The sequence below is a fragment of the Nesoenas mayeri genome (assembly GCF_963082525.1).
Source record: "Nesoenas mayeri genome assembly, chromosome: 6".
Classification (NCBI taxonomy): domain Eukaryota; kingdom Metazoa; phylum Chordata; class Aves; order Columbiformes; family Columbidae; genus Nesoenas; species Nesoenas mayeri.
Window position 1 is genome coordinate 264,876 of NC_137545.1, and position 17,952 is coordinate 282,827.

Genomic DNA, 17,952 nt, shown 5'->3' on the forward strand with positions numbered 1-17,952 from the left:
TAAAGACTAACACAGAGTAAACTTGAATAAAAGCTTTTGGGCATTTTTACTTTTACCAGCTGGGACACTGCAGAGGGACGGAGTTCAGCGAGATGGGTTTATTCTGTCATTTGGTTGTCTGCTTCCAGTCAGAATGAAAATTCATGTAATCTGTCTTGCTGTGTAAACACCGCGCATATGCTAATGCAGGGATCAAATAACAGCCGTCGACTACCATCAGCATCTAAATACTCCTGAGCTAATCCTGGAAGAATATCATTTACTGAGTCCTTGCAAAATACATTGCAAAATACATTGCAAAATACATTGCAAAAACAACAGCTTTTTCTGGCAGGTTTATTACTATAAAGAAAGCTTGGAAGTATCATTTCTCCAATTACAACATGGCATGGCTGTTCAGTAATATTATAAAGCTTGTAACCGCCCATTATAGGTGACTGGGCTTTCTATTGACATTGTCATCTTACCGTTCTAGTTCCTCCTGCTGAAAGTTCAACAGGGACAAGTTCTGCGTTTTGGGCTGAGGGCTGAAATACGCACTTGGCTTAGAGGTTCTTATCTGTTGGCTTTTCACCCCACCTGTGGGTCAAATATGTTCACACTAGAAGGGAAGTGTGTACATGAAACATTTCCATGGGCGTTGAACAGAGTTTTGAAAGGACTCACTTGAATTCCATTGGGAGCGGTGACCCTGTGGTTTGCCTTTGGCAGCACGTTCACACCCATCAGCTCGGGCTTTTCATTTCCCCATCTCCCCAGCACTACAGGTTTGTCGTAACACCTGGAAGAGGTGGGAGGAAGAGAAGTTTCTGGTCGTCTGGACCCTTTGTGGTTCTCAGCAGTAAAGCTCTACACTATACACCAGCCAGCCTGGCAATCCGAGGCAGCTTTTCTGAAGAGGCACTAATAACTTTAATCACTTTAGTGAGATTTTGAGTTATTGCAGTTGACTGAAAAGATATTTTCTTTTTCACTGTGCAAGCACTAAATTTCATGCAGTAAACCAGAAGTTTAATTTGTTTCCACTAGCATCAGAACAAATTCAGAATTTGTCAAACTGTAAAATGAGGCAGCTGTCAGCATAGTTTACCTCTGTCGTCGCAATTGTGCGTTGGCAGCTCTTTTGCCGTTGTGCACGAGTGTGGATCGTGCGCCTGCCTCGGTCCGGGCCACGAGCACTGAACGTCTGGCCAGGAGCAGGACACTTGTGCTCGTGCCCTCAGCATCGCTGCAGCAAAGCGAATCCCAGAGAGCTGCAGCTTCTCCCGCTGCATCGCATCGCATCGCCTCGCCTCGCCTCATCTCATCTCATCTCATCATCTCATCTCATCATCTCATCTCATCTCATCTCATCTCATCTCATCTCATCTCATCTCACCTCGTCTTTCTACAGCACGTTAGCCGCTCTCCGATTGACAGAGGCACCAAACACTTGGGTTGTTCTTTGGTTTTCCTGATGTTAGTTTGTAGCTACAAGGGAAGTAATCAGGTGGTTGCTCTCTGTCGAATTCATCCGTCCTGGTCTCTACCACTACAACATCTAACTTTCCTGAAATGTTCATCAGAGACACACTAACACGTTAGGAGTGGGAAATATGATAAATGTAGGACTATTATGGCCTTGTTCTCATTCTGGTATTAAAAGTGTTTCTATTTGGCATCAAAATAAACTGTTAGGGCGCAAGGGGTTCAGTGAGAGTGCGGAGACAGCGGTGGAGCGGGCTGGGCGCTTGGGAGCAGCCAGAGGTTTGTGTGACACACTAGGGAAGCACTTCAGTGACAGAAACAGCAAAGCGAAAACATGCAGACTCTCTAAATTTAGGGGAAAAGACTAAAGGCCGTTAAAATCTCTTTTTCTCTGGAGGGTAGAAACAGGTGAGAGCTGGCAAGACTCATTTCAGCCACCTGCTGTGAAAGCCAAGGAAGTGTATTATACCCTATAGTTACAAAAGCTAATTGAAAATAGATGATCGCTGCTTAGATGAGCAAGCTGGAGTTGTCACCTGCCTGTTTGGAGTCCAAGCGTCATGCTTATGTGTGGAGGATGATGAGGCCCAACTGGAACAGGTGTCATTCCGTTGTGAGGGCGTGCTCGACCGTAAAATCCCGCTGTTCTGTTTCCCCTGCTGCGGAGGTCACGCTCAATTGAGCAGGCAGGCCACGACAATCTCGTCAGTCTCGTTTGTGCATATGCTGCTTTACGCCACAAACCATTTCCCTGATTGACAGATTTTGTAAGAAGGTCTCTATGTAAGGAAGAGAAGGACCTCTTCCAATGTGGACTTTAATTCTGTTCTATTCTGAATGTTGCGCAGAGAGTGAAGCTGTTGCAGCCTGGGCAGCAGCAGTGGTGTATCTGGCATCATTAGGAAAGAGACACTTGATTGATTTGAGGGTTGCAGTGCTGAGGGGGTCGGACGGGGTCTCTTCCACACCCATGCGGACACACAGCCAGGCCAGCACTGAGGTGTTTGTGTAAAGCATCATTCACTCATGATCACTCATTTTTTACAGTCAGTTTGCATAGCTGTCTCTTCAGCTTTGATTTTTTAAGTCTTATTCATTTCAAAACTACCCATAACTAAGGTCTGAAGTCTTTGTGTAGTTACTGCTTTTGAATGGAGCTCTAGCATGGATTAAACTGTGGTTTTCTTCTTTCTTTTTGTTTCCTTTTTTAGCATCGTAGACAAAGAAGTGTCATTAATGGCAGAAGTCGATAAAGTTAAAGAAGAAGCCAGTAAGTAAAAGAATACACAGGGAACTTTTGGAATAGTCTTGGAAACATTTGTTTTGTTTGGCAGCAAATTACACAGTAGATAAATTTGGTTAGCAGCATTCCAGCATCTGTCGTTGTATATGTATGCGATCAAATAAGTCTTTGATGTTCTAGGGTAGTTTCTGTATGGTTTCTGTCTATAAGGATTGTGCATCAAAATTTCGATTTTATCAAGTTAAGGTAAACCAAAAGTTCATACGAAGTTAAATTTAAATTGTCTGTTCCTTCTGCTTACTTATCAGAGCTTTCCGACCACTCATTTCCATTCCTTAATCACTGTTTGCTTGCTTATATTACATATATGAGTTAGAACAGTGGAAATTACTAGTGGAATAGGCTGTTGCGTGGCCTTGCATACCTTTAAGGGATAGTGATCAAGCTTATGAATTAGAACAATGAAAAAATAAAAAACCAGATGTTTACTGGAATCTGTTGTTTTAATAATCTGTGGGAGTTGGTTTGATTCCAGGCATTCATGTCCTCTCTGGTTTTCACATATGTAAGGTGTATATATATTGTGGTTTGGAGGTGGGGCGGAAACAGCGAGCCATTTATTAGGGAACCACCATATCTGTCTTATACCCCAACTGAGATACGGTGTTGATGGCCCAGTGACCAAGGGGTGTGTTTCAGTAGAGAGCGATAAGCCGGAAACGGCAGGATCACCCGAGCTGTTGTTAAAGAAGTTCTGGGTTCTCTGTGTGTGTGTCCGTACCCATGGCCCTGATGGCTCTCGCGCCGCTGTGGGCTTGGGAAGCGCCCTCAGAACGTGAGGCAGAAACTTGTGACAGGACTGTGACGTGCTAACCGAGATTCACACTATTATTTGTTTTCACATCTCTCTGCTGCACTGGAGGACTGGTTTACAGTGGGTAATCTTACTCTTACTGTCAATACTGGGAAAATTTCCAAATATGATCATTTCAGGGGGTTTTTTAAATGAATATTTGGCTGGCATCTCATGCAGAGATAAATGCCGGTCTGAGATGAGATCATATGGTTCGGGCAGTCGCTTCAGCAAAGGGCTGCTGACCTCGGAGGGAAACAGCATTAGCATTACCTAGAGAAAGCAATAAATCAGAACTATTGCACAAAGAAAACCAGCTAGTAAACTGCTCATTTAATCTGATAGAAGTTTCTCAGACTTGTAGACCGTGTTCCGCAAAAATGAAGTTAAAGCTGAGCTAGAGCGATAGTTCTGAGCATAAGTGACACTGCAGGCGCAGGGCTGCGAGTGGGGCTGAAGGAGCTGGCCCTTCCCAGCCCAACCCGTTGTTATTAGTTGACATTTAGATACCGTCTTTCCTCTCTGCCGTAACTGCTGATACTACCAGCCAATTAATGAGTTATTGCTTTCACGTTGAGCCACCATATAGGTAATAGAGTTTGCGTAGACATAATTTTCTACCAAAATTGTAATGTCAGACTATCCTGCATGTAAGTGGACTATTGCTTTGTGGTTCATGGGTAATCTTTTCCTGTAAGAACATAACTATTCAGCCCTCTGTTACATAAAACACACAATATGGGCAGTAGTGAATATTTAATATTTTCTCATAAAGATTGTTGACCATTTTAATGCTGCTTTGCTGTAGAAACGGCAACTATGGATATGCTGAACTTGAAAGCAAAATCACAGTGCTGGTGATTTTAATGTAAATGATATATGAACAGATTTTTTTCAGGGAACTTAATTGTCCCTGTGTAAATAAAATATAGCTTGTCTTCAGAAAGAGGTTGTTGACTCAATGTAGTGCTTCTTTCCATGTCTCCATGGAAGGCTTCCTGGTGTTGTGTTTAAAACTGAGGCACTGGAAAACTCAAAGCAATGTCTCTTTACCCCTGTTTGTGCAAACGTGGAAGGATCGGTTTAACTTTCATTTTCCGACAGCCGTCCCATTTCCAGATCGCTTCGGCATCAGGCAGTTCAGTGAAATACGCTGATCGACTTAACCTGTGCAAGCAGCGTATTGGATGTGGAGTTGGAGTTGGGGGTCTGAGATGCGTGTTTGTCTCACGTGCGATGCGCAGTTGCTAATGCCCAAAGAGTAACGGACTACAGAGCACTTCCCTTTCCTAGCGTTAACGATTGCTTGTCGGTATTTGGCAGTGGAGATCCTGACGGCTCGGCAGAAGAAGGCGGAGGAGCTGAAGAGGCTGACGGACCTGGCCAGTCAGATGGCCGAGGCGCAGCTCTCGGAGCTCAGGGCTGAAATCAAGGTCAGGCGGTCGCTTCTGCGCGCGTATTTTAGCTCTGTGTAAATGCCAAGGAAGAGCTGTCACGGGAGGGTGCGCCCCTCAAGCCGTCACAGCGCCTCTGAGCAGCGGACAGGCACTGTCAGAGACATGCAGGATAGCCCCTCACAGTTTTTGCACAGTGTTTTGTTGGTTGTCTATAATTAATTAACAAGTAAACCTGATAGCTTCAGGTTCAGCCACCAAACACATATACTCCGAGGAAATGACCTGCTTCCCGAGTGTGGGAGTCATCCACCTGTCCCTGGGCGGTGAGGTGTTGGTTTGGCAAGGGTGGCAAAACGCGTGGTTCTGCAGAGAGGCGCTGTGTACGGGGCAGGGTCAAGAGTTTGCTGAGACCAAAAGCGAACTGAAGTATGGCTTGGTTTCTGTACCCTCCATATAGCCTTTTTCTCTGAATGTCAATTACTGTTATCTTGTCTGTATTTTTGCAGCACTTTGTGAGCGAACGGAAATACGACGAAGAGCTGGGCAGGTCTGCCCGATTTTCCTGTGACACAGAACAGCTGAAGACCCAAATCCAGCTCTGTGGAGAAAGTAAGTGCTGGTGATTCCTCACTCGGCGGTTCTCAGAACACGGTGTTCCACGCGCCTGTTCGGGAGATGCCGGCAGAAGTGACAGCGTGCGTGCTGCCAGCGGGTGTGTGACGCGAACGCGGGGCCTGGATGCCGTGGGCTGGCTGAACACACACAAGCCAGCTTTACAGCACGCGGCACGCTGGACGCGGTGTACACGTGTACACGTGCTGCGCGGTCCGGTTGCACGGGCACAGGGCCCTTGTTGTCAGAGACTTCCGGGCATTACTCAGATCCATTGGAGTTTTCCATCTGAATGAGGTTTCCAAGTGGAATGGAAAGTCAGCTCTGGGAACGCTCACGTTCAGTGATTTATGTGTAACTAGTGAATCACAGGCTGGTCGGGGTTGAAGGGGCCTCTGGAGATCAGCCGGTGCAACCCCGCTGCTAACGCAGGGTCCTGCGGGGACGCTTCTCTGTGAGTGTGATGTTCTCACACCAGGTCTCTCCTGCTAGGAAGTAACTCCCCACTTTAGAGCAGCATTCGCTGCCTTTTTCAGGAGCTAAAGGTAGTCCCAAATGTCTCTGTTTTCAAACCATCTGCCCTTCTGCTTGGAAAATCAGGTTCATTTTCTGCTCCAAGCATCATGTCCCTGTTGAAAAATACGAGATAGCCTATTTCTCATCTATTGTGCTTTTCCTCCCCCTAAAAAGTAAACACTATAATGCTTTGCCCCGCATGTTACCCTGTCCCGTGATATCCCATCAGTACCATCACTCAGGAGAAAAACTGTTAACACAATGCTGAACTTGGTGGAAGGAAAACAGTTTCAGGAAGAAAATTAATGTTTTTGAGGAGTTACTGGAAATAGAAAAAGCAAAAAATCACAGAGTGTGCCATTGTGATCTTTGACTGCACAGCTAAGGAACTGACTCCTTTGAGGAGCATCCGCTTTAATTCATTACACTGTAAGAACTGCTTTTGCAGGACACCTCGGAGATCCATTTGACCCCTCATCCTGTCTCTCATTGAAGCCAACCCAGGACGTTTCAAAGCAAAGCACAAGCTTCCCAGTAACACACCTGGTTGTTCAGAGTCCCCTCACAGACCATCCCTCCTGCCCTGAGCTTAACAGGCTGAAAACTCTGTAAAGATTGCTCCAGCTGGCATAACCACAGCTGCTATTGATACAGCCATAGGCTGGGGTTTTTTTAAGCTCATGAAACCACTTTCCTAAATAACTTCCAGCTGCAGTTAATTCTTCAAGTTAATTATTTGCACCTCATTTCAGTAAAGCATTCCTTGGGCGTGGTTTGCCGCAGAGCTGCTGAAATGAGGTCGCTGAAGCCAGGAGGCAGGGAAGCGCCTCACAGGAGCTGCCTGGAGAGCGTTGCTGTGCCCACAGCGACTCGTGCTGTTGGGCTGTCCCTGCTAAGAGCTCTCCAGCGCAGACGTGTCTGTCTGCAGCACCTCGCGTGGGGCCCGTGTCCTGCAGGGCTGCGGACGTGCCTCCAGCAGAGGGTGGGCCAGCCTCTGGCTACCAACAGCCTCTGTCGAGGGCTTTAGCAGAAGCGATAACCACACCCACGGAGCTCCTGCAAAGGAGCTGTGGCATGAGAGGACAGGAGACATAAGGAACGACAGGGAGAAGCAAAACAATTGGACTGACATATATCCGGAATGCCTGATGGTGGGTTGTACCCCTTCCTTGTATATCTTTTGTGTTAAAAATACATTTTTATGACAAGTCCCTGCATTTTTATTTGGATTTCCATGTGCAGCAGTGTGTTTTAGATGAGAGCGTGGTAGAACAGCTGACCTCCCTCTACTTGGGACAGAAAATTCCGTTCGTTGTGCAGATCATAGCGTTGTTTTTTGCTGAAGAGGACACGTACTGGGAGAAATAGTTGATGGAGGTGCAGGTGAATAAAAGCCTCAAAAAACCTAACAGGTGATGCTTAGTTGCTAAAATTATTCCACATCTTCTTTCTTTGTACTGAAAGTGGAGAAAGAGAAGTACCTCTTAGATAAAACAGCGAGTGTCTCACTGAAGTGAGTCTGCTTTGTCATCTGTGCCAGAGGGAAACAGGAAAACTCCATAACCGGAAAAATCAGAACAGCAAATTTAGATCAAGAAGTTGAGTTCGGTAGGCTGAGAGTCTCCGTGGCGGCTGCGTGGGGCCGTCGCGCAGGCAGCTGGGACAGCGTGTGGGAGCGCAGAGAGAGGAATCGAGGATGTGCTTGGTGCGCTTCGCATCCAGGTGTGGAAGTGGTTAAGAGACCAGGCAGTCACACAACACTGAGAACCGGGGAGCGGGGCTGCACTGAGATGGGCAGCGCTGGTTCCGCGCAGCGCGGACTGCCACGGCCTCCGTGAGGTGGGTTAGCACTTTGCGTTCAGTTCTGGTGTTTCTGGGTGTCCAGGGTACAGAAGAACCTTTGTTAATCATCTCCTTAGAGAGCTATGAGCAAGAGGCATTAGACTCATTCTTAATTCTTAAAAAAATATTTAGACATACTAAGGAAGCTTTCGTGACTCTTACCTGCCTTGTAGCCGGTACGTATACAGACAGCAACCATCGCTCCTTCCTGCCCATCCTTCTGCCTTTTCTGACGCTAGTTACCCAGCTTACTTCATTATCCAGAACCATGCTACCAAAACTGACTGTAAGCGGAGTAACAACGCAGCCTTGTGTTTAGATGTTGGTCGTTTAACTGATAACACAGAATACTTTCTTTATAGTTTCTCACCCAAAGAACAACTATTCCTCAAGAACACCATGTAGTTCGGTGCTGTCTTCAATGACCTCGCGTGCGACGACTGGCAAGCAAAACGCACACAGCCGCAAGTCCTCTAGTAACGCCAAGAACTCTGATAATAAGCCAGCCAGCGCTAAAGTACAAAGTCACCCTTCTTCCAGTCCTACAGAATCTTCTTCCCAAGGAATCCCGACAAATAAGCAGGTAAGAAACCACTGATGAACTGCATCGCATCTTTTCAGAAAATGTGTAGCATTGCAAGTTGTTAATACAAAATCAAATAGTGGTTTTCAGCCTGTATATTTAATGATTTTTGAAAATACGCAACTATATATTTTCCAGCTACACTCTCAGGGCAGTGTGAATACAGAAGGTGGAAGCACCAGAAACGCTGTACCAGCAAAGACCACTGTCTGATGTTCAGAAGTGACTAGTGCCAGTTAATAGACTGAAAAAGGAAAACCCCCATAATAGCTAATTGCCCTACATGCTATGATGGAGAAACATTTATTCCTGATCCTGACAAATGATCAGTGGATGTGCAGCGGAAGTGTGATTTTTAAATGGACTTTGGAAGTGGAATCCTGCCAGCATATTATTTCAGCAGCTGTATAATCCAGCTTGCAGTGGGGTACTGTATTCCTGGTAGATATTTCCTTCTAAGAGCACCTTAGAATGTCCTCGTACTGTTGTGCTGAGGTAAAGTTGCAGCTGAAGTTAGTCCGGGTTTTGTCCTGGGAGGAATTTGGGGCTCAAGTAGGAAGTAGGTGCCTGGAGGGAAATACAGGAGCATTCCGAGATGTCAGTGCACGTATGGAATCAGCTGCCCCGGCAGTCGTGCAAATGAAGCAGTTCAGCCCCTTCCCACGGAGGGTCGAAGGTGTCACAAGGGGCATCTCTCCCACGGTGGGAATTCTTCAAGTTATACCTGAATTTCTGTTCTTCCCCGCAGCCTTACTGTAGTATTTACACAATACTTTATTAGGAAGGGTGTTTTGGAAGCGATTGGTCAGTATCAAGTTCATCAGTGCTTCTTAACTGCTGCTGTTGAGATGTCTGCTCTCTCATCCCCTTTCTGTGTTCTCTCGAATCACAGCAGACTTTCAGCTGCCATCAATGGTGACTCACCATCTCTATGTCCAGGCTTCTCAGATGTAGCATGTTCTCCCAGTTTTGTTTTTAAGTGTTATTGAGAACTCTGGCAACAGCCAAAACTGTGTAGTGTTTTCCCTCTCCTAGTTACACTGAAAATTTTATTATCTGGAAGGATTCAGATGACCTAACAGTTCCCAAATTTTATTTTTGGGTAGAATGGGCCTTCTAACCAGAGACGAAGATTCAACCCCCAGCACCAAACCACGCGGCCAAACGGATCTCTGAGGTCACAAGGCGCCAGCAGCGAGGCGGATCAAAACCACGCCAGGAGCGGCTCCAGGGCTGAGCACAGAAGGCAGCAGCACAACGGCTCCCGCTCTAAAAACAAAGGAGCTGCAAGGAGCCAGGAGCAGCCCGCGGCCGCAAGGACCTCAGAGCAGCCGGCGCACTGGGAGAAGCCGCGGCGCAGGCAGCCCGGGGCCGAGGGGGCCGAGCCGCGGCCCGTGGGCGGCGTGGGCAGGGTGCTGCCCTGCCACCTGCGGCCCGCTGGCGTGGACGTGCCGGCCGACGCCACCGTCCTCGCCGTGCCCGCCCTCACTCTGGTGGCGTGAAACGCCACACGCGGAGAAGCCCGACCTCTTCGGTTTGAGTTTCTTGCTCCGGGTGCTTGCTGGTGAAGAAGATAAGTCAGAACGTAGTCCTTTTAAATCTGTTGTTGCTTAAAACGTGGTGACTTTTATTCCTCACTAAGTATCAAAATTCATACTTTGAAGGCCTTGCCCAATACATTCACAGTTATTTTGTCATGGCAGTCCAGAATCTCACCAAAGCAGCGTTTACTTCTTAGAAAAATGAAATCTAGATTGAAAAAAAATATAATTAAATCATCATAGCAAAAGACGTGCTGTAGATATGTGATTATGCCGCCAACGTTATTGGTTTGTAGAGCAGCCTGTGGCAGAAGGACCGCAGGAAGCCTGTATGCTGTGGTCTGCAATGAGATCCGATAATCCTGCAAATCTCTATACACCTCTTTCTTCCTGTGCGTGTATACACATAAATGCATGCACACTGTGTACACAGAAAGTATTGTTATATACAGGAACATTTGGAAAAGCAGTACATTTGATTTTAGCTTATCATTCCATAATCTGAGATCTTTAAATCCAAGTATAAATTGTATTAAATGTATTACATATTGGTATTTTTCATTGACAAACTATTTTTATGAGGCTGAGGAGATACGCTCATTTCTTAAGTTGGGAATGTACATAGTCGTGGCTATTCAGATGCACAGCCCTCTTCTCTTCTCCATCCCAATCAGCCACTTTTCTATCACTAGCTGGATTTATTTTTCTGCATATGAGAAGTTGCATGTGTTCTAGACTTGAATCCAAATTATTTTTCTATATTTTTGCTGTAGGAACCATCTGTGCATAGCAAGAGCTATGACTAATAAACCTGTCACAGCAACATGCAGCCGAATGTGGAGGTACATATTTGAGCGGATACTACGTCCTTCCAAGTTTTCTATGAAAGTTCAAATCTCACTTAGTCTTAATGTTCTGATTCTGTATTTCAGAAAACCTGTTTCTCCCAAAAAATTAAAATCTTCTTTCTAAAATATTCTGGTGTTTGCTGCTTTGCAGTACCTGAGCTTTGCGATCCTATCAAATTGGATTAGCTTAATTCAGCTGGTAGCAGCCGGGAGCGTTGAGCCGGGCCTGGACTGGGCTGAGCTTTTGGGTTGAGCTGGACTGAAACGCCGCGAGTGCGCGGAACAGAACCTTCCTGCGAGAGCCACCTCCGCCTCAGCGTGATTTAATGGGGCTTATTTAACGTAGGGAAGCGTTAGGCCTGCCATCAAGTGAACCGCTGCCCAAGGGGCAGGGTGAGGAGGGCATTTAGAGGGTTTATTTTCTGCTGAGGCCGCTCAGAGCAGGACACTTGAGCGTCCTTTGGGGTTTTTGCCGTTGCTCCGTACCGGTTTCCCGTGCCGAGCTCCTGTCGCCAGCGGCACGCTCCCCTGGTGCTGGCCGCTGCACTTCTGGTGGCCCTCGAGAAACAATGCCAAAGGGTAGAGTCAGGCGCGTTTCTTATGGGTGCTTTTGGTTTCTCTCTGTCTCTATAGTTTTCCATGTGTGAGTATCAGTAAAACAAATAATTTGCCTAAGAGGCAAATAGCTCATCTTCATCTGGAGGAGTAGTGAAAGCAAATCAAACATGCGTAGGTAACCCCTGGCTTTCTTGCCGTTGCAAGCACTGCTGCTGTCTGAGTAATTAACTATCATGCTCCTAAGCTGAATGTCTTGAGTGAATGGAACCAAAACTTCAGAATTTGTGTTGTACGCAGCCACCAGATAGGCAGCTTGTCAGAATTCATCCCCTGCCGTGCAGTGTGGTCTGTACCCTCACTGGAGGATCATTTCCATGCAGATATTACACAGGAATCTTATTATATTGTCCTTACATAAGATGTGAAACTTACTTCCGTTTTCTTTTTGTAACCCCTGCTAAAAAGAAAGAAAATTTAACCTTTCACTGTCTTATTCCTTCCTGATCGCTGCTCCCCTTGAGAGGATGAGTGGGAGTTCTTCCACTCCGTACGCCGGGTTCCTCCCCGCGGGCCCTGCGGGTCACCCAAGGCTGTCGGGAGCGGCGGCTGAGCGGCTGCTGCTCACAGCGCTCGTAAGCAGGCGGGTGCTCTCGGGCCCGTCTCCAGCAGAACGCAGGATTCTGTGTGTCTAACCACAGAGCTGGTGATGTGCGATTCTCCCTTCAATGCCAGCGGTCTGTACAGGGCTCAGTGGGGGGGTTACGGGCAGCACAAGGCTGGACTTTAAGGCCAGCAAGGCTGGTTGAAAGTGCAAATTGAGCTGTTCGCATCACACACACACACAGAATTCCCTCTGCACTTTGTACAGTATTTTGGAAGTGGAAACACACCCGGGTGTGTTGGAGCTGTTTATCTTCTGTGTAAGATTAAACTTAGAGTAAGGGTGGAACTCAGCAAAATAAAGGACCGAGTACACAGCTGGAAAAGTAAAAAGAGAAGGTAACATGGCTGAGCTGTTGGGAAAATTTAAATTATTTAGGTATGTCTGGAAAAAAAGGGGTTAAAAAATCATCATGTTTGAAAACGTCACTGTGAAAGAGAAACTAATAATTCTGGAAGGCAAACATGGATCTTGCAGCTTGTCGCAGTTTCTGGAGCCTGTTGTCGCAGGGGAGCGGCTGGTCTGAGCTCGGGGCTGGCAGTTCATGCCGTGACGCTTCTTCCCCAAATAGCGGCTGGGCCGCGTCAAAATCCTGTAAATCCTCACGTCTGTATCCTGGTGGCTGCAGCGGGGGCTCCGCGGGACCGTCACCACGGGAGGGGCAGCACACGTGGGCAGAAATGGGGATAGCGCAGCTGGTGCAGCGAACTGCTGGAACAAACCGCACCGACACGTTCGTGCATGTTGGACCACAGACCAGCGTGAGTGAAAAGACCTGTAGATATATAGATGTATAGGAAAGCAGCGGCTTTGAAAAGGGCCTGAAATTATATCTATATGAAAAAATGGTGCAGTGTTTCTGCTTTATTTTAAGCTGGCTGTGGCTTTTTCTGTAAAAAAGTAGTAGTACTGAAGTAAAAGAACAAAATTAATACTCTGCCTCTCCCTTCCCAGGCCTTGGAAGCATCCATCATCTTTTTCAACTCAGCCACTGAATAGCAGCTCCAGAGGTATTGGACGTTATTTCCAGCTTCTCTAGAAATGTTGCTTTAAAGGTAACAGTTACGTGCTAGCTCTAGCTAAGTCCTTAAAAATGTAGCGCTGGTGACATGGATCATTCTTTTAACCAAATCCTAAGTAGAAGGACTTAATAGTAAATTTTTTGTAACACGGAAAGGAAAATGTTACTTACATTTCATTTTCATTTGTCTAAGAGGTCCTAAATAGCCACCCTCCTATGATCAGTGTGCCCGGGAACACCTACTGCTAAAAAACGGGTATTTGGGAAATAACAGGTGTTCGTAAAAGAATAATGACAGAACTGATGGTGTAAAGCTGATACTTGTAGATCCCAATCATTTATTCAAAGGGAAAACAGTAGGAGGACAGATCTGACACTAGCGTCCAAATACTCTTGGAATAAACATATTTAGCTATTATTATAATTTGTGAGTGTTCATTCTCACTTCATAATGTTTCCATGTGTTTGACAGTCATCTTTCCTTTTGTAGCTGCTTTTGCTGTGAGATTTTGTTCTCAGCTCTTTGCTGATTGCAGCAGTCCCGTCAGCTCTTGTGGCACACGCCCCAGTGATTTTACTTGCACAGCTCGCTCCAGGCGTGGTGAGATAGTGCAGGACCCAAACTGCGGGCTTGCTACAAACCGAATCATATGAGTCGCAGAAATCTAACAAAGCCTGGAAAAAACAGGAACCACAACATACACAACATGAATAACAATGCAATATTTTTAGTCGAATAAGCTTTCATCTTTCATTTTTCTATTATGCGTTATCAGCTCTGGATTTACTGCTGATATAACGTGGTGATTAAAAAGTGCGAACTTGCATATAGTGTAATTTTAGTATCTGATGCTGAAGAATGGTGCTGATGAGAGAGCACATCTTTTAAAATGGAAGAAATGTCAAGACCTTTTTAAGCTCTCTATCTGACTTTAAAGAACACATCTCCATTTGACTAGCCGAACGGTCAGGTATGGATAAGGGATGCCAAAATAATCTGCTTCCTCCTGCAGCGCAGTTTGAATTTGTTCATCTTCGGGAATCCGAACTTCTCCGTGCCGATAATCCCACAGATCTTTAGACAGGCCTCCATCTCAATCCGATTAGACGTGCTCCTGGAAACAGAAAGAACGTTGCTGTGGTTTTACAGGCATGTTTTGTTTCGTTTTCTGTGCTTTGGCTGCCGGGCTCAGGGACGGCAGAGCCGCAGCAGACAGCTGGGCACAGCGGGCTGTTCGCGGCAGCTGGGAGACGGTAGCAAAGCCTGCCCAGAAAAGTGTTTAAAGTTTCAGATGTTTTAAACAGTCAAAAGGGTGCAACAAAGCGTTACTATTCTCCATCCATCAGGTCTTTAAAATGGACATGCTCTGGCAGGATTCCCAAGTCACAAGTGTGAAGTGTGAGCCATGAGTAGTTTTATTCAAGCTTTCGTATCAAGCCATGGTGGTGAAAAATGCAATCTTTCCTGAGTAATGCAGTATTCCGAAGCGAAGATGAGATCTAAATCTTACATAATGAACATACAGGGATTCATAAGTAGGATCCAAGTTAAATGCCAAATACTCTGCCAACTTCAATTTTATCTATTTTGATATTGATAGTGAAGAAGTAGATTGCCAAGCCGTGGTGTGGCCGGAGCTGAGGCAGCGCCGAGCGCTGTACAAACACGGATGTTTGCAAACATGGGTGGCTGTGCAATTCAGATGAATTCCTTGTAGGTGTAAAGTCACGCACACATAATTGTTCTGTGTCCTGGAGTTGAAGAACTCAACCGATGCTCAGCAAATTGGGAAAAGAGATACACTATAAAATGCAGAAATATGTATAAAAGCGTGCATTTGCCACAGAGCTCTCTGATCAGAATGTCGTATTTACAGCTTGAACATACTCACCTGGTTCATCCACTCTGAGGAAAGCGCCCACTGAACACAGAAGCCAGCACTGGACCTTAAAGCGGCGCAAGGACTTGCACCTGGATGGATGCCCTGGACGTCTCTGCCATTGCGTCTGCAGATGAGGATGTTAATCACGAGCCATTCAAACCTGAAACACACGAACAGAAAGAAATCTAATGCCAGTTAAGGCTGACAATATTCTATATGAGACCTAAGCGTTAGCTCAGCTCTTGCATGTTTGTTATGCGATACTGGAAATCTGCTTTGAAAACAGTGCTGGAGACGTATTAGTGCAAATAGTCAAATATTCTTTTACTGTAAAAACCTATGGCGTTTTACTTGGCTAGGAAATTCAGAGGTGACTCTTTTGGGACAAACAGGTGAGCAGCATTACGCGGTCAGTACATGTGAGGAAAGCACTGGAAGGGTGTTCCAGGAAATCTTGCTCTGGGCATAGTTCACAGCACTAAAAACGCAGTAATTTTGTACTAATAACCAAGTGGCTTCTTTAATGCCCGCTCTTTAACTAGGGCTGCTCTGACTCGCTGAAGCTGCGGCGTCCCTAGTGCCACGTTGCCAACAAATACCCTTCACCTGTGTGTTCCTGGAGCTCCTGCGCGGGTGGGGAGAGTCTGGGCAGCGAACATCGGCACGGCAGCAGGAGAAAATGCTCCAGCCGCCGCCAGCCCACAGTAAGAGCCCACACCTGTGGGTACAGCTGCCAATTTGTGCAAACCGTCTCAAGTTACAAGATAATTATATGTTTAGGAAATAGAGAGAACTAAATCCCAAAGGTTAGCAATATATTTTAATTGCTGTCTGAAGTCCAGTAAAAAGCCAGTTATTTAACTGTACACTGTGCATGCAAGGAACGTGCCCTTATTGTAATTAAATAGTTTCTCTGTATTTGCCTTAGCAAGTTAACTTGGTTATGTCTACGCACAATACCAACGCCATAGGTAAGCTTTGGAGCTCAGGCTTAACTGTTTGAGGTGTGGTTGCTGTTAAAGCTCAGCACAGCATGTCCTTGGTGCAGAAGCGTGCAGCATTATCAGCCTGCACAAGCAAACTGCCTTTTGAGCTGCGTGTTCTTGGGAAGTGAACACAGGCCCTTTGTGCTTTGGTTTGGTTTTTACTGGTTTCCAACGGAAGCCGGGTTTACACACTCATCCTCTGTGTATTTGTGCTTCCATTTACTAAATTCAGTCAAATTTGTCAGAGGGAAGAGGCATGAAGAAATGAATTTTCATTAAGCTTGTGCAGGAAAGGCTGTGATTAGAGGAAAATGTGTTCTTAATCCTGTAATTTCAGGAAAAACATACAGTGTGAGCTCCAGTCCTGTTGGACATCAGAGGATCCCGAGAGAGAGAAGCCGTTCTATATAATCTACACACCAGAAGTGCTTTAGTCGTAGCTCACACTTTACTAGACCTCATGGGATTAATTCCTCAAGCAGGATTTTTCTCAGAGACAGATTTGCATGTATCTAGTAAGACAAACTCAGTGCAACACTTCCCGTGTGGTCAGGGCTTCTCCAACAGGTCTGTCTCTTCTCTCCTTCCCTCAAGCTCAGTTTAAAGACTAGTCATAGGATCCCAAATGACCAAAACCTACCAGTCTGCTCTTAATATTTAAGATCTATAGGCTGTGAAACCTGGCAGTGCTTTAAGCTCTGAGCGGCTGGCAATTAGCAGGAGGTTTTTACGTGTGAAATGTTACAGCGTGGGGGCTCCTCAGCCCAGTGTAAGGGAAAGTGTGAGCACAGGTGGAAAGGCAGTCCTTGATGTTTTGTTTGAAATTTATTGCCCGCAGTAGCGGCATAAACGTGAAATGGAAGCAAATTGGTGATTGCCCCTTCAGGACTTGAGACTGTTGTGAAACGGAGGACGTGGAAACTCCCGAGCGGCCTGGAGGAGCACGCTGCCTTCTGGAACAGATGAGGAGGTCAGCTGTGTTTGATTGGTTTTCTGGTTTTAAAGTTACGTGAGGTTATTTCCTCATGTATTTGGCCGGAGTTTTACAGTGGCTACAGTCACTTCCAAGTTGCCTTGAAGGGGAAATGTACCAAAGCCCTACAGAGTGTGCTGGCTCAGCTCTGTGTTTGAAGGGGGTTGCATGGAAGCGTGGGGCTTTGCAGCCTCGGGGCCGCACTGACAAAATGTGCTCTATAGCATACACAACATAGAAAAGAGGGACTCTCCAGATTATGAAAATAATAAGTTCATAAAGATACATTTTCAAATCATGCTGCTGATACTTATTGTGCGATTCCTTTGATTTACTTCACAGCGTATTGTAATGTCAGCACACGGAAAGGTGCGATTTTCCTGATGGTTGCCGCATTATGGAACCTAATGCTGGTTTAATTCAAACCTTCCACATCTGTGTAAACCTTCCAATAAATTAAAACATTAACTCTCTTAAGATTTTCACAAATCCTGGATCAAATTTAGGAATTAACGTCCACCTGAAGTAGTGGTTGGGCTAGACACGCCTGTGATAGAGGATGTACATGGAGCGGCTCTGAGCACACGTTAGGGAAAAGCATTTTATTAGACTAATGGTTTATGTATATCCTGTGTCTGACTGTGCATGTAAACTGTTTTAACACAGGTGACAAGACTGTGACAGAGCTTTTCGTGTTTTATCGGCAGACACCTCGGAAGATGGATGCTGGTTGTGGTCTGAAGGCAGCCGTAGCTGTTACAGCCGACTTCGGGAGCCCGGGGCGGTGCTGCTTTCCCTGGTGAGTCTGCCGGTTTGTTGTTGCGTTCGCGTGTCTCCTTGCTGAGGTGTCAGGGCGGTGTAATTCCCGCGGGTCCCGCTCAGCGCGGTCCGTGTGCGGCTGCAGGGCCGATCCTCCTCCCCGCACCGAGCGCCGCGGAGCAACGGCCGCCGCCTAACGGCCATTGGCG

The 17,952-nt window shown here is 46.2% G+C and overlaps 2 protein-coding genes across 2 annotated transcripts in view; one reads left to right on the forward strand and one right to left on the reverse strand.

Annotated features, from left to right (window-relative positions):
- Window positions 1-10,746, forward strand: part of SPATS2L (spermatogenesis associated serine rich 2 like) — a 29,333-nt gene extending 18,587 nt beyond the window's left edge. Inside the window, exons 7-11 of the mRNA XM_080346905.1 lie at window positions 2,679-2,737; window positions 4,887-4,996; window positions 5,467-5,569; window positions 8,293-8,513; window positions 9,620-10,746. Coding sequence (XP_080203031.1) covers window positions 2,679-2,737; window positions 4,887-4,996; window positions 5,467-5,569; window positions 8,293-8,513; window positions 9,620-10,015 — 889 coding nt within the window. The 3' untranslated portion in view covers window positions 10,016-10,746. The remainder of the gene's footprint in view (window positions 1-2,678; window positions 2,738-4,886; window positions 4,997-5,466; window positions 5,570-8,292; window positions 8,514-9,619) is intronic.
- A 591-nt stretch (window positions 10,747-11,337) lies between these two features.
- KCTD18 (potassium channel tetramerization domain containing 18) lies at window positions 11,338-17,947 on the reverse strand (the record flags this gene model as incomplete). The annotated part of the gene is given in 6 exon segments (XM_080346597.1): window positions 11,338-11,460; window positions 13,057-13,168; window positions 13,588-13,817; window positions 14,052-14,113; window positions 14,116-14,235; window positions 17,752-17,947. Coding segments are annotated over 6 exon segments (843 nt in total).
- Window positions 17,948-17,952: the final 5 nt, after the last annotated feature.